Here is a 17437-nt window from a genome sequence, read left to right as displayed (position 1 = left end):
TATGAAAAAAGGCTCAGACCTGGGAGAATTCAGCCTGGAGAAGACTGAGAGGGGATTTTGGCAATGCTTACAGGAATCTTAAGGGCAGGTGTCAGATGGATGGGATCAGGGTCTTCAGTGGTGCCCAATGACAGGACAAGGGACAACAGGCACAAACTGAAACACAGGAAGTTTTGATGAACATGAAGAAAAACTTCTTTACTGTAAAGTTGACGGAGCACTGGAATGAACTGCCCAGAGAGGTTATGGAATCTCCTTCTTTGGGGACAAAACCTGCTGGTGCTTTCCTGTGCAACAAATTGTAGGAACATGCTTTAACAGAGGCACTGAACTAGATGATCTCCACAGGTCCCTTCCAAGACCTACAATTCTTTGATTCTGTGATTCTGTTCCTAAGAAAACATGCTTTGCACAGAATGATGCAAGAAGCTTAACTTCATTTATAAAAACAGAACTGATTGTGCTATTCAGTCTGAAAGAAGGATGTCAAACGCCTGGAAATTGAAGCTAGCTAGAGATCAGACAGCAAAGTTTTTAAACGATTATGCATAATTAGGACTACTTACTCTAGACCTGACTGGATATTTTGTACTTTAAGGAAAGATTAAGCATATTTGTAAAAATTACTGATCAACTGACCATAACTACTGCATTTGAAGGAATCAGGGAAGTTCTACAGACTTGGCTATGCAAGAAGTCAGACTTGGAGAGTCACAATGGTTTCTGTTGACTTTACATAATATTAGTCTCACTTACAAGTACATAAGTTGGTGAAGGTCTTTTAAGGGACAGTAAAAGGAATTTAGTCACAGAAGTGAGGACTGCTAGGAAACTGAGTAATTCTTTTATTATTTATCAAGTAGAAAAAGAAACATGCCAGGAACAGAAGATAAGGTTTCTGTGGAGAGAAGTGAGTAAAGAACAGAAAAATTACTGGAACGAAGAGGTACCTCAGAATAAGTTTAAGACAAAAATTAGATCATCTGAAAATAAGGAAGAATCCAAGAAGGCATGGCCAGCATCCCAGAATCCTGAAAGACAAAGCAGACACTAATAAAAAAATAGCTGCAAGAATTTTAACTCTTCAGTGACACCAAGAGAGGTATTTGCAAACAACCAAAAGAAGGTAATGTTAGACCAACACTTCAGACAACATCTGAGGGGAAAAAGAAAAAACAAAAAAAAGTCCACCTCATTTTATAGGTATAAAGAAATGAAAATGTACACTATTCACTGTAATTAATAAGCTAGGAAGAAGACAATACCCAAAAAACTAATTAATAGTTAGATAAGTATATTGAAGACGCTGAATTTGAAAAAGCAGGTAATATTAACAAACCTGGTTAATAGTAATACAAGGGTTTAAAAGTCTGAAAGGAGCAATATACTGATCACTGAAAAGTATATCTAATAGATTCAATATTTAAAATGCAAATTTATCATACTGTACAAATTCTGATGTTATCGATAGTATATCAAACAAAATTAAAACAACTTCTGAGTTTTCATCCAAGACAAGAACATAACTGAAAATGGATGCACAGCCCGTTCAGGAATGGGATGACAAGCAGCACAGGAAAGAAGAGCACCAAGTTTAATCTTGCTCACAATATACCAGCTACTAGGAATAGGTAGCAATTTGAACAACCTATGTGCAGTCTGCAGTTTTCATACAATAATAAGCACATAAAGCTATTAGTACTCCCTAACAGCAACCAAAGAGGGTGAAGGGTCTAGAGGACAAGATGTACAAGGCTCAAGTTCTGGGTGTGTTCAGCCCAGAGCAGGGCAGGCTGAGGGGAGGCCTGATGGCTGCTCCCTGTGAGGACAGGGAGTGGAGGGGCAGCGCTGAGCTCTGCTCTGTGTGACAGCGACAGAGCCCGAGGGAACGGCATGGAGCTGCGTCAGGGCAGGAGCAGCTGTGGGTTAGGGACAGGTTCTGCACCACAGGCTGGCCAAACATTGGTACACACTTCCGAAGGCTGTAGTCATGGCACCAAGCTGCAGGTGTTCAAGAAGTTCTTAGACAGTGCTCTCAGAAACATGGTTTGATTTTGGATGGTCCTTGTGGAAACAGGATCTGCAGTTGATATTTGTGGGTCCCTTACAACTCAGGTCATTCTACAACTCTGTGGTTCTATACTTCTAATAATTGAGTGTCCAAGAAAGTAAAAGAGGAATGATGCTGTATCCAAAGAAATTTGAGAAAACAGACAGGCAGGTAAGAATACCTACGAATAATATGTATGTTATACATATGTATGTATCCACATGAGATTTAAAAACTAATGATAACTGGATTAAAAAGAAAAAGAAAGGAGGATGCGTTCTCAGGCCTATTGAACTTCTAGATATTAGTAATGAAACAAATTATTTTGGTGGCAATGGCAATAGGATTCTTGAAAGCACCACTGAGAGCTGGCAGCAAATAACTGAGTGGAAAAGTCTACTATGAACCAGATATACCTGCACTGCTTCAGGCTGCAACTTACTGCTTGCTTTCAAACAACCAGATATGGAACTGAAAATATGGTGACAGCCACCACCTAAAGTACTGGATGAAGTCAGATTTTCCACATGTATTTTTTTCCTAAAGCAACCTATTATTTAGTGTAAATCAGCTACTTTTCTTTCCCTTCCTACAAAGTCACCAGGCAGCATATAGATCAGTATGCAACAAAACAAAAATATAAAACGTACTATTTTCCTGTCGTAGGATTCTCCACTGCTGTATGTTGTAGCTAGTGTGGAGGCACATTCTTCCAGGTACCATGGCTTCTTCCCGCTTTCAGCTGTGCTGCTTATGGAGATAGTGTAGATGCTATTGGTGTAGCCATCACAGGAGCAGTGGTCTCGACTCCTTCCACCATTTCCAGATGCCCAAACAAAAACTGAGCCTAATCCTCTTCGTCCCTGTTTGGAAAGAACACAACAGATTCGAATAATAATTCTTCCCCCTCACGCGTTTAATAAGCAAGCATTTGTACACAAAATCTACCTGATATGAGAAAGACAATAAAACAAGCTTTCTCACTGAGACAAACCTGAAATAAAAACACGATTTAGCAGAGTTTGGAATTAGACATAAATATAATTCAGAAAATGAGTAGGATGCACACAGCTTTAGAAACAACATTTCTACAGTGCCTATTTGTTGCTCCACATGTATGTTGTCCTGCCTTACTAAGAAAGACATGCTGAAAACTCAGAGAAAACATTGACATATACTGAGTTGAAACAGGAAAAGAAATAGCATACTTGTAAGTAAAACTCTTCGTAATTCACGCTACTTTTGGTCTATTAATTCTTCTACCTTTTTCTGTCTTCCTGGATTGCCAGAGGCATTAAATACTATTTGTGTAGCACTCGATACTGGCAAACCACAGTTTCATGGTTTCATAGACACTCTAAATCATGACACTCTAAATCACAGAATCACAGAACTTATGAAGTGGGAAAGGACCTCAGGTCATTTAGTCCAATTAATCTAGTCCACTGTAAATACTAAGTGCAAAACACAATATTTGAACAAAAACTGAAGAAGATCTGTACAAATCAAACACTAATGCATTAGCTCAGTGAGATATTTTATGCATTTGAATAGTTAAACAACTACTTAGGAATATTTGTAATTTGAAATGAGGACTTAATGTAGGTAACCTCATACTGACATTTTCTTAATATGGCAAAGTTATGTAGTGTCCAAATGAATCAAAGCGTATTTTCAATGATGCTAGTAATCTTGAATAGGCATTGATGTTAAAAGTGCAAATAGTAATCTACTTTGCTGATTCATGGCAACTGAAAATTCCCATGACTGACACAGGTCATGTAAATTGAAATTTTCCTGGTTTATATTTGTACATTTTATGCTGGTGAATTAAATTCAGATTCATGCAACTTTATGATCTCCTTTAATTATCAGCAGCCACTGTCTGGAAGCATAAAATTCAGGTAGGAATGCTCAACAAAGTTTTAACTTGTCTTTGATTAGGCTACATACTGCCACCTTCTTTCATAGGACATTCATGCCTAACTAATCTTGTGGTCATGCCTAACTAATCTTGTGGCCTTCTATGATGGAGTGACGGCATTGGTGGACGAAGGGAAGGCGACCAATGTCATTTACCTGGACCTGAGCAAGGCCTTTGACATGGTCCCCCACCACATCCTCATCTCCAAATTGGAGGGAAGTGGATTTGATGGGTGGACGACCCGATGGATAAGCAATTGGTTGAAAGGCCGCAGACAGAGGGTGGTGGTCAATGGCTCTATGTCCAGGTGGAGGCCGGTAACAAGTGGTGTCCCCCAAGGGTCTGTCTTGGGACCGGTGCTCTTTAACATCTTTATTAATGACATCGATGAGGGAATTGAGTGCACCCTCAGCAAGTTTGCTGACGACACCAAGCTGAGTGGTGCGGTTGATACGGTGGAAGGAAGGGATGCCATTCAGAGGGACCTTGACAGGCTGGAGGGCTGGGCTCGGGTGAACCTGATGAGGTTCAACACGGCAAAGTGCAAGGTTTTGCATTTGGGCCGGAAGAACCCCAGGCACCTGTACAGGCTGGGAGGAGCGGTCCTTGAGAGCAGCTTGGCAGAGAAGGACCTGGGGGTCCTGATGGACGAGAGACTGAATATGAGCCAGCAGTGCGCTCTGGCAGCTCGAAAGGCAAATGGGATCCTGGGCTCCATCAGGAGAGGGGTGGTCAGCAGGGACAGGGAGGTGATTGTCCCTCTCTACTCGGCTCTTGTGAGGCCCCATCTGGAGTACTGTGTCCAGGTGTGGAGCCCTCAGTACAAGAAAGACATTGAGATTTTGGAAAGGGTCCAGAGGAGGGCAACTAAGATGATCAGGGGGCTGGAGCACCTCCCCTATGAGGACAGGCTGAGGGAGTTGGGCTTGTTCAGCCTGGAGAAGAGAAGGCTGCGGGGTGACCTCATTGCAGCCTATCAATACCTGAAGGGAACCTACACCCAGGAGGGGAGTAAACTCTTCAAAAGGGCTGACAACAGCAGGACTAGGGGAAATGGATCCAAGTTGAAGGAGGGAAGATTTAGGTTGGATGTTAGGGGGAAGTTCTTTACTAGGAGAGTGGTTAGGCCCTGGAATGGGCTGCCCAGGGAGGTTGTGGATGCCCCGTCCTTGGACGTGTTTAAGGCCAGGTTGGACGGGGTCCTGGGCAACCTGATCTGAATGTGTATGTTTGGTGGCCCTGCTAGGCAGGGGGGTTGGAACTACATGATCCTTGGGGTCCCTTCCAACCCGGGTGATTCTGTGATTCTGTGATTCTGTGATTCTGTGATTCTCTCAAACAAAGGAATATCCTTCTAAGTAATAATTAAAGTAACATTTTCATTTATGCTTCATTTCTCTTAACATACCACGTAATATCTACCTGCGTTCTGTAAGAGCTAGGCACATCTCTGTGCATGATATTTATGGCATAAAACATCACTTCTTGTGCAAGAATTAATCACTTGGTCATGTAAGGAGCATTCATTTGTTTTTCTAGACAGAGTGCAATTGCTTACCACAAATAACATCAAGACAGGTGTAGGACATCTACAAGATCAACCTTAAACAATCAACAATTCAGAGATTCATTTAATCCAGATTCACAGAGGGGTTTCATTATGGTATTTTGTGTTGAGAACCTACATCAGTGTAAGACAAAACCCCCTCACAGTTCACACCATCCGAGCTTGAGTTCTCAACTGTTGATGAATTCCATTTTGTGAGTTTAATAAAAGTAAAGTACCTGGAAAGACTCTTCTCTCTAGCAAAATATGTTAAATATCAAATTCTCCTGGCTAGTGTTTACATAAAGTTATGTCTCTAAAATGCAACTTCTCATTAAAAAAACATTTCAAGCAGAGAAAAAAATTCCAGGGTGCCAAGTTAAATGTATTATGAAATCCACATTCTCTAGACAATATCAGCCTGACCAGCTGAGAAGTGTAACTATTTCAACTTCTTTCTTTTCCTTTAGTTGATCCTAGCTACTACACAAATAAAATGATGCAAAATAGCACCATTTTTATTGTTTTAACGAGAAGTTTCCTGAAGTGTTCTCTTCCTATAGCTCCGTTTTCCCACATTATGAACAGTTGACAAATCAAAACCCATTTTGGTTTGGGGTTCTTGTTCTGCCTCCACTTTTTAGACGGAAGATTTTGATTCAAAACTATCCAAAGTCAGTGGTATGTGCTTTGCAACTTCACAGGGCAGGAACCAGTTTACTGGTTCTTTCTCTTTCATTCTACTATCTAGTCATCTCCCTTTTTATATCTTTACTTCATTTAATCTGACAAAACAGAATATGACGAGGAAGTGCTTATGAAGCAAAGACATCACAGAATTCCTCACCAGTGTGGAAAAAATTGCACCCATTGCTATTCACTGCCATTTGGTGAATGTTTCTGGAGACTAAACAGTGGATGTGAGCATGATAAGGTGGTGGGTGGTGCATTTCAGCAGTAGTGACAGTGACAGTGCATCACATCTACAGTGCAGATCTTTGCAAGTACAGAATGCAGGCTCCTGTTCATTGCTGTTAAGAATGCATGGCTAATGGTGGTGACAGTGTTGAAAACTAGTGTTTTGTAGCTGCAGATTTGCTCTATCAAACACTATTATTGTGCTCTTTGTATTTGTTGCAATTTCCATGGAAATAAAACAGGAGGCAATACTTCTGGAGCAACCTACGTATTATCACAGCAGGTCACGGATACAGAAATTAGGGCCCTCAGTGTATCTGTGGAGAATGGAAAGGAGGGTTTTACTAAAGATACACTGCTGTTTCTCTACACTTTTATCTGTTCCTTCTTGATTTTTACTGGTTTGCTTCAGATTGCTCCCATCGTCTCTTGCAATTAGCTAACACTTTCCAGCAGTATTTTATTATTTGCTTTCATCTTGTCACTTCAACAGTAATTCTGGCTTGTCTGTCAATTGTGACATTCATTCTGGGGGTCATGTAAAGATTCTTGTCTTGACTTATGCTGCTCTTAAAAACCAACTTCTGTCTTGTACAAACCAGTGATGTAATACATGGACAAGCAGGCAGAGTAGATACTGCAAAGCATATCACACAGACACACAGGACTAGTCAAAACATTTCATCAAAATGTTTTGGTGAATTTTTTTTGTCTCCTGAAGAATTTTACATCGTCTCTTTCTTATGCTTTTCCTTTTAACACAGTATTATGCAGCTATGTTTGGCCTACTTGGTACCCCACTGGAAGCACACAGTAAACCACCAGTATGACCAGTGAAGAAATGAGAGCTGGAAGCTATTTTATTATTTTCTCTAAAAGTCTATCTCACACATTTTGTAAAAAATAATATTAGATACAAAAATGAATACATTTATACATAGAAGGAGAAGACAAAAAAATCTACCAATAATAGTCCACCTTTTTTTTTCTTTTTCTTTTTTTTTTCTTTCTTTCCCCCATCAAAGTCATCTGTTCTGGCTGATAAGTCTGTAGACAAAAGTATAACGTGACTTGTCCTTCTCATGCAAAGAAAACCATTTCACAGCAGGGTAGGGCTGCAGTTTGTGTGAATTTTGCAGAAGCTGAGTTATTAGCTTCTCCAAACAGAGAATGTGTCCATACTTCTTTAGACACATACTTCTGCTACTGTACTTATCATGAAAAATGAGCTGCAGAAAATGATACACAAGTACATTTTGGGGAACAAAATATAGCCTCATTGCTATATGATGTTAGAAATTCTGCAATGCATTATTTAAAAATAATATACACTTGTTTTTTTAAACAACTGATAACATGCATTTCTTACACACAAATGTCTCCTGTAAACATATTAGGTATCAACATCTCTGTCATTGCAATAAAAAGTAAGTACCAGGTTCACTGACTAATGGAAAAGAGTATTTACTAACACACAGAAAGAAAGAATCATCATTCCCTAGCACACTGCAATACTGAACATCTTTTCACAGAAAACAGCATTACCTACAACGTAGAAAACATGCAAAATATCTTGCTCCTACAAGGCATTTGGCAAAGCGAACGGCAACCTCCTCAAATCTAAATTTGACCTGACCAAAATAATACATCAAGTAAATAAGTTCTGGTTTACATTTACTGTCTATTGTTAAGCTGCAATTGGTTTTCTCCTTCTCCATGTTGCCAAATACCCCACTTTAATTCAATAGACCCAGTCATGCTCAGGAAATTATAAACTTCCTACTAACTACACCAAACAAGTAATTAGAGCAACAACATCAGCTGTCCTACTGTATGTGAATGCATTTCCCAATTGGTCTCCTTTCGATACGTGAAGTTAAATAACATTTGGACTGTGTTACAAAGTTAAGATAAACATACATGCAAGGCACTCTGCAGCTTTTACTGTTTATCTAAATCTATCATCTGTCATCTGCCAGATGCCCAAGGGTGTCAAGATGAAAAGTCAAGCCTTAAGCTGCCAAAGAAGCCATGTGTCATTTATTACTGAAAAGCAAAGGTGCATTTACAGACCATATGGGTACAACTTGGATGAAACTAATACAGTTAGAGAGTTACGGCAGAGGTATGGACGAGAGTGGAAAGGGTGCAGAGCAAAACACGCTCAGTGCTTCTCCCACGTTGTTAAAAACCGCCTCTCCCCTTAAGCCGTGTTGTGTCTGCTCTGTAATTTGCAGTGGTAGCTACCAACTCCCTCCTACAGACTCCGCAAGGTCTGTAACTGCACTTCTGCATTTCAGTGAACCAGACCATTATGAAATGGTCTCCTTTTGTTTTGTCTGCTCTCTTACATTGCTTAAAATGCCAGATGACTAAAAAAAATAAAAATAAAAATCACATGCTCCATTTTGAAATGAAGTGTTTCACTGACATCTAAGACTTGCTACTGACCTACTCAGTCCAATTTTCTAGTACATTTCTTGGGCAATGTTAGTGTTCTCCACACGCAGCTGACTGTAAATGAAATGGACTCATGTCATTGATAAAAAGAGCCCAAGGCAAAGACTGCACCTGTAAAAGCACAGCCCAAGAACCGTGGGGCATTCCCATTTTTTTTCTGCTAGTACCTCCTTTTCCTTGGTCAGCAAGCTGCAAGGGGGGTAAAGTGATACAAAAGCTTTTTCTTTTCTTCTTTTTTTCCAATTCAACAGCATGGAAGGGTTAGTCTGCCAAGAACCAGAGCCAGTATGAACATTTTTGTAATGACATCTGCAGAATTTCCTAACACTATTAAAAGAACATCCACCGCTCCAAGTGCATGTGTTAGTATATGTATGTGTGTATACCTATAAAACACATCTCTCTGACTGAATGCCTTACTGATCCTGGCATGTACCATTGCAAGATAGAGGCCTTCACACTTCAGTCTAAGGACAACCAGCAGGCCACATATTTGCAAGTTGCTTCCAGCACGCTTCCATCTAATAAAAACAGTTTCCATCTACAAGCTGCAGTTTCAGCCAGTAGAGCAAGATTTATTCACACTGTTTTACAGAGTTTAGACTGGCCATTCATTCACTGCTTTACAAGTCAAGCTGCCTTAATCCAGCTTTCAGAATCTGATGTTTTCCTGCCCACGATGTAGGACACGAACCCCATCAGCCCTCCCTGTTATACGGTAAGTTTTGCAGTCTTTGTGGAAGTGATCTAATTTACCAGTGCAGAGGAAGGTAAGTTAAAAGGAGCGGGAAATGCATAGGACAGAACTGCTGAACTCAGAGCAATTAGAGGCACAGGGGCTGCAGCCAGTGAGAGGTAAATTGGCAGCAGTATGCTAGAAATCCCACATTCACAAGCACAAAACACATAATGGAAATAAAAAATGAAGAGAACCTTATCCACGGCTAGCGTCTAAACATTTAATTTCCTCTGTTCTCAGTAATATTGTTCTACAATTACTTAATGCTTCCAATAACAAAAAACTACTGCTGGGAAGTGAGATTGATCCTGATGTGGGAGCACAAAGAAGTAAGCCCACAGTAAGAACTCTTCCTTAAAGATGAATTCCTTAAGTGGAAATGCTTGTAACTGAAGTTCTAGAACACAGGTCAATTCTCTGAGGACCTAAAAAATCCAAGTATGCATGCATGGATTTGAGTGCAGTCACTATAGGGATAGGCACTACAGAACACAGCATCCTGAGAAATGCCTTGTAAGAGACAGTATCTCTTTGCTGCCAGCTTCCACGGATTTCTGCACAGTCTGGGAGCTGGATGCCACTGCCCTGCGTAGAGTCAAAGTACTGCCAATCTGCTGAGTGGCAACATTTTTCTGTTGAGAAGCTGCATCTCCCAGCTCCCGCTGAGTTTCTACCAGCACACTTAACCTCTAATTTGGAAATGAAAAATACAGTCTGGCACACCACACTTAAAAACTATCTGGCTCTTCTGTAGTCTGCAAAGCACTCTCACTCTGAAGCAGGCATCTCTCCAATGGAGATAACAGCAAGCTGAGAGCCCTAGGCAAAAACTTTGAAGTCCTATCAAAAGACAATCAAACAGATTATTTCTTATTCCTTTTATTTGATAGCCTCTCTGGCTATCAAGAAGAAGAAAAAAAAAAACAGCAAACAAACCATAAACAAAAGGAGAAAAATTGGAGGCCATGAATTCTGCTAAGGTATGCATACTTTCAGGAAAATTCACATTTGGATATCAGTTCATTAAAAATGTATTCCTATAATCTCTATGACAGTATGAGTGGTAAATCTAACAGGTGTACATAAATAAAAATGCACATTTGAGGAAATGCTTAAAAGCTAAGTTCCATGTTTGTGTATTAGCATTCCTGTTTTTATTGTTTGAGAAACTAGAAAGCTGGGGAAGAATTTCCTAGTGCTGGAACAAGTGCTACATATACCATGCAAAAGTCTATCACTTAAAACAAGAAGCAATTAACTTAACTTGTTGAAAAGGTAAGTTGTTGCTAGTGCAATTAAACCTATTGAATACTTCTAAACCAACTTTTTTTATATAGAAAAGAAAAAAAAAATAGTCACAACAAAATGTATTTTGTTAGCTAACATGATTTGACACTTTTACGATGCTGAAGCACAAAAATACTTCAATGTGTGCACTAAAGGAGAATGTACTGAATAACCTCAAGCATCTAAGCAATAACACAGTAATTATTGGGATATATCAGTGGTACATTGCAACATGTATCCTTGCATGTCATGGATTTTTTATTTTACTCTTCACTAGAACAACAGCTTAAACAGCTCCAAGTTATTCCCCACAGAGCTATAATTAGTGCTTCAAGTGCAACCAAAAGAAGTGTTGGCTGAAACCTGAAATCTGAACCTGTGGAATGTTGGAATGAATTTCCCATTTTCCTAAACAAAATAGAGCCAGCTACAAGGCTGCATGAATCACAGTCCTGGTTTAAGCTATCTCTCCTTATCATTATTACTATTACTGTTGCTGATACTGTTACTGAGGTAAAGCAGATTGCATACTGTAAACACCTGTGATCAAACGAGCTAGGTTTTCCAGAATTTCTGTTACATGAGGAGTCTCTAGTTAATGACAGGGAGAATTGTTTCTACATGTAAAGCCAAAGAATAGGCACCATGTAAGAAAGGTACCTGTGTTAGGACTGGGTAAGGGATAGATCTCACAGGCAAACACTCAATCATGGAGACAGCTCAGGCAGTTCTTGCTACCTTTACACTGCCATGTGATTACACTCTCTAGAGAGGAGGCTATGCTTATCAAATCCACATAACTGTTGTTTCAATTATTACTTCAGCTTTCCCTTATAGAAGATTTCAGGCTATCAAGACATCTACTGAACTTTCAAGGCATTTTCTGGAAATATAGTTCTTTTAAATAGGTGAACAGAAAATAAAGCTGTATCATGCCTACCTCTGTAGTCTGAGGACTGTAGGATTTGGGCAGTTTCCTTCCTAGTAACATTTCTTTAGAAAGAAGAAAGAAACTCAGTGCATAGTTATTGCCCTTATGATTTTGTGCCTTAAACTTATGTCAAATTCTACACACACACACACACACAAAATATGTATGTTTTCCCACATGACACACAGAATTGCGTAGATTTTGCTGTTGTTCAAGTCTTCAGAAGTAAGTTAGGGAAAGGAAAAAGCCATCTGCTCACATAAGATAACTAGTTTAACATTTCACAGCGCATGAAATTTCATGTGCACTCTTTGAAATGCACATACTTCAAGTATATGGAAAGAGATTCATTTTGCCAAAGCTGCTCTTGAGTATTGGCATTCAAACCATGATTTATCTCACACTGTGAATGGTGTGGGTTTTTATGTTCAGCTGCATCACCTGTTTCAGGTAGAGCATGCAAACCAGAGGCCACTTTGCACAACTAGTCCAAAAGCAGTAATGCTGTTCTGGCTTGCTACAACAGTTTCCATACATGTGTGAGAATGGATGAGGTAACTAAACAGTTTTGGTTTCCAGTACACTTTGTGACATTGTAAGGAAACTGGACATTTTGAGGTATATTTTCCTGTAACTTTCATTCCAAATTTTCCTGCCCTTTAGGACATGCATATTCCAGTGAATGTAATGTAAGAACATTCCTGGTACATTATTTCTTTTTTTGCATATTCTTTTTTCATACTACACACATTGACTATCTGTAAGAAACCTACTTCCTACGCAAAGCAAAGGAGAGGAATTTTAAGATTAGTTTTGTTTGTGTACTTCTAAATGAAAATAAAATGCATAATCTCATAATTCACCCAGGTATTACTGAGCACAAACTGTTTAATTTACTGGAAAGCAGTATCACTAACTCTGCATTGACTGAATGCTGGAAGTTGCCAACTAGGTGCAAAGTAGCTAGTTCAAAGAATTATAATTGGCTTAATGATGTGCTGAGCTTGTCACTTAACCTGATTTTGCTGGGTAATCTCAGTTTGGAGAAAACTAAATCACATCAAGTATGAACACTCCTTGCAAAAGCACTGAAGTATACTAACATATACACATGATCCACATGTAATGAAATGAAGTCTGTAGGTAACACATAGACGATGAACAAATTCTTGGAAAGCAGTGACTCTGAAAGGGAGCTTAGGGTCATGGCAGATAACCAACTGGCTTTGAGTTTCCCTAAAACTTATTCTGATTGTTGGATCTCTAAGCAGAATGAATATGAAGGAAACAGGGAAACCATATATCCCTGTGCAGAAAGAGCTACAACTTCTGTTTCTCCTTTCTGGTAATCCACACTTTAAAAAGATATGCTGGGAAGTAGGAAGAGTTTCAGAAAAGAACTATAGGGATGAACCGTGGTTTGGAAATCCTGAATAAAAGAAGGAAACTGAATATATGAAATATTATTGGTCAAAGATTATGAAGAACAGAGTCAATGGAAGTGAGTGAAAATGCAATGTTCTCTTAGTTTAGAAATCCAGATATATTTGTTAACCTGATTTATGCAGACAAACGAATTAGAACCAGTCTATCTGGTTTCTACAAAACATGTAATGGACCATCAAAAAGTCAATAATGAAATAAAAGAAAATGAAGGTTAATGTAACAGCAAGGTTGAGCTGGGAATGGCTGCACTGAATGGGCTGTGCTGCAGGGCGCATGGGGGTTGAGGAAGTTATGTGAGTAGAATATTCTAATGCTGTAACAAAGATATTAGGTAATTTGGAGATTAATAAAAAATGCTAATGAATCTACTATTACTGTTGTCTGCATTCAAGAAAAGAATTCAAGCGGAAGTATGTGTGGATTATCACTATGATAATCAGGGAGATGGACATTTTAGATTTTAAAAGTGAGAGATTTGAGTAGCACAGCAAAATGAAGGCTGAGAGAGGATATGATTGTGGTCTATAAATATATCATATGAAAAAAAAAGGTATGAGAAAAGCTATGTAAGCTGAAGCACAGTTTTGGCACGGCAACAAAGGGGCAAATACTGCATGTGAGTAAATCTGGCTTAACTTAGACTACATAATAACAAAGAAAAAAAGTCTCTAAAAAATAGATTAGTCATGGCTGTGAAAAAGATTTCCCCCAGCAGAAATAGGGGAATTTTTTTTTCTAATTCATTTTAAGATAGAAATTGCTGAATATGCTTACAAGACAAGATGCCTGCGATAACAGAGAACTGCATTGGATGACTTACTTGGTCATTTCCTGCCTTGTGTCCCTATGCTCCAACTTAATTTATTTGAGAGGTCACTTGGCCAAAATCTATAATTATTTACAGGTGGAGATTTTTAACACCATAAGATGCACAATGAGTATAGCACAAATGAGATTGTGCACTGGAAAGGAAACTAACAAACTTAAATGAGCAAGAAGTTACTGAGTTTTAATAGTGAAGGTAGTTAGTGATTTCCACAGCTGTGGATGTACCAGGCTTCAGACAAGGCAAGCACACAAAATTCCTCAAATAAAAGATGAATCAAGATATCAATCAATAATTTGACGAAATTTTGCTGATCTGCCTTTACTATGAAGGCTAGGACTTGTAACTGCCTTTTCTGTAGTTAGAAATATGAATATTTCTAGCCAACAGTACCATATTTCACGATGTCAGAAAGCAGAATTACAATATTAAAGCTCAACACCACTTTTCCAATTTTCCTATGCAGTCAATCCCCACCTACAATATAAAGGCACCCAAAGTTTAACTTCACTTGTTAAAGTAAACGCAGTATCACATAAAGCATCACAGATACTATAGCCATACAGAGCACATATATGCATAGTATATATGCAGTACACATAATTGATGAATGCCAGGATCCAACTTCAGGTTATTTAAGTACAGTGAACACATCTCCTGTGTCCCTAACCCAAGCACAGTATTAATTCTGATTTAGTCTTCAGCAAGTAGGTTTTGGCCAACTCATAAAAACTGTGCAGGAGGTCTTATGCATGCACAAGTAATCTGTGTGTGATCTGAGTTTATGTTAAAACGTGTTTATGTTACGTGTTCGTTCAGTCACAAACTACAGACATACAGGGTTACCAAACACAATTTGTTGTTTAAAAAATATGGTATTAGCCTCTGTGTAGCACAGTATTTTAGCATAGAAAATGACAACCACTTGGTAATTATTTTGGGACATTTGACTGGAATTTTCTTTGCAGAAATTACTACCTTTGATTTTTACCATTCAGTGCTCTTACAAATCTGAATGGAATAACTCCTCTTTGCATGTACAATGCGTCCTATTGAGAATGATGCAGAGATATAAAACAGGAGAAACCAATGGCATTTTCAAATAAATTTAAGAGAAAAATATACGTGGCACAGCACAGGCAGCAAACCTTGTCCTGGACACTTGCAAATTGTGAGCAACCTTTTTCAATTTTGGAGTAAAAGCATTTAGTAGTCACAACAATAATATTAAAAATGTGAACTTTTTTTTTTCTTTTTTTCTTTTGCCTCTCCTTCTGTTCTATTTTCTTCACTTGTTCTCCCTTACATCAGGGTAGGAGGCTTGCTTACCAATTGTAAAAGAGCCTTCTGCTCCCTGAAAACACTTTGAATACAATCTGCAGCTGAAGTTGGTGAAGCGAGAGAGATAAGAAGGGGCACTGATGATGGGAGGGAAGGCACCAAGCCGAGTTCTCACAAGAGGTTCAGCCACACAGCATCTGATCATTAATGTCCATCAAACATTTTGGCTTGTGTCCAGCTTGCTAAACAGAACAGTGTCATGGCAATAAGATGAAGGCCCCTATGCTGACGCAGGCAGAAAGCCAAAATTTCCCATGTAGATTTCAGTGCCTGTCTGCCCTCGTAGGTTGTATTAAGGATGCTCTGCCACTGATTTGGACTACCTTGTGAGTACTGCACAAAAAATAACACTAAACATGCAGTTGGTGAGCTGCTGGGAGAACAGTTCCTCATAAACATAAGGATTGCATTTTCCGGAAACTTGACTATGAAGTCTTCATCAAACAGCAGTGAGAGAACCAGCCAGAATAGCTGAAATGTATTATTCTCTCAATGATGTTGAGACTGATTTAAATGAGAAGGCTTTTTTATATGAACACAAATGAACTAGTTCTAATTCTGTATTCCAGAGTCATGCATCAGAACATGTCCCTACAGTGCTGACAGCACTGTGCTTATAGACTGTAATTTTCAGGCAGATGTCTTAAAAGTCAGTTATTTTGCTTTCATCTTTTTGAATCAAGAGAGAACTTTTGTATTCTCCCTTTTGTCCCAGAACCAACAAAATCTTGTTACACGATTTGGCCACAATCATGTTTTGCCATGCTGTGCCTGTTTGTTCTTAACACAGGGTAAGATCTGACACTGTCTACCTAATTTTTTCTCGAATATGTTATTTTGGACATATTGCTCTTCATTCTGCTGCTCTGCATGCTCATCATAAAATTGTTTTTGAAATTATTACATCTACAACTTCTAATGCATAGCATCCAGAAATTTCTACCCTTATGAGTACACCACTTCCAAGAGAAGAACCTTGTCAACTGGAAGCATAATACAAAGGAAGCTTTCATATTTGCATAAAAATTGCTTGATAGCAAAGTCTCCAAGTGTGTCTTTGAACCAGTGTATGCAAATTTGATATAATAAAACAAAATACTCTAAAGATGACAGAAAATAATGGTACTCAAGACAGGTTTAAAAATTGGCTTCCTCTTCTTTTACCCGGAGTCTAGAAAGAATTTTGAAAGTATATTCTATTTGTGGTTTAAATTTTCATTTCATAAACTCAGTTACTGCTCAGCATCCTTTCTTTAAATAGATTTGTATATTTTAATTTATGGCATGTGCTGTCCCTGTGGAACTTTACAGAAAAACTGTACAGTCATTTATCTTTGTTATTTTGTGAAGTATTTGGAAGAAGTAAGCATACTAGCTCAGCAGATTTAAAAATAATAGTAGTTCTAAAACACCTTACATGAGCTATTAATTGGAATAACATGTGCTAAAGACAAATTATACATTTTTTTTAAGGATCCCAATCTGTCAGCAAATAGTAAGAAGCTGTGGCAGTTTCATCCATTCTTGTTTTAATTGCTTCATACAATTAAAAAATCATTCAGTTTAATTGTATTCTGATCAAAGTTATTATCCAGCATCATCTTTAATTTTCGTAATTAAATAAATTAAAATTCTTTGTAAAAATCCTGATCTCTTTTTTTTTACAATAATATCCAGTCTGAGAAAAGATCCTGACAATTTCTTCTGTAACAGTGTTACTTTACAGCAGAGACATTGCATGTAATACTGTTATCTCATTCAATATATCCAAAGGAGAAAGGTACAGTACACAGTGTAATATGCATTTTTGTCTGCTTCTTTCTATTTGCACACTTATTGTGACTGTTTAGGGAAATGTGTGTTTGGCAGAGTATCTAGTCATTACCTTGGATAATGATCTGATTTTAGGAATATTCAGGCAAAGGGATAATTTGTCCTATCTGCCCATTTGTGTCATCGTTTAAAATGA

The 17437-nt window shown here is 38.5% G+C and overlaps 1 protein-coding gene across 5 annotated transcripts in view; it reads right to left on the bottom strand.

Moving 5' to 3' along the window:
• Nucleotides 1-17437, bottom strand: part of PCSK5 (proprotein convertase subtilisin/kexin type 5) — a 267838-nt gene that overhangs the window by 140012 nt on the left and 110389 nt on the right. For all 5 annotated transcript variants that reach the window (XM_042877361.1, XM_042877362.1, XM_042877366.1 and 2 more), the window contains exon 8: nucleotides 2701-2913. In XM_042877361.1, coding sequence (XP_042733295.1) covers nucleotides 2701-2913 — 213 coding nt within the window. The remainder of the gene's footprint in view (nucleotides 1-2700; nucleotides 2914-17437) is intronic.

Source organism: Lagopus leucura, unplaced genomic scaffold (assembly GCF_019238085.1).
Source record: "Lagopus leucura isolate 7727_CA_CO unplaced genomic scaffold, USGS_WTPT01 Super-Scaffold_100018, whole genome shotgun sequence".
NCBI classification, from domain to species: domain Eukaryota; kingdom Metazoa; phylum Chordata; class Aves; order Galliformes; family Phasianidae; genus Lagopus; species Lagopus leucura.
The sequence above is the reverse complement of the archived record's forward strand: the minus strand, read 5'-3'. Positions and strand labels throughout refer to the sequence as shown.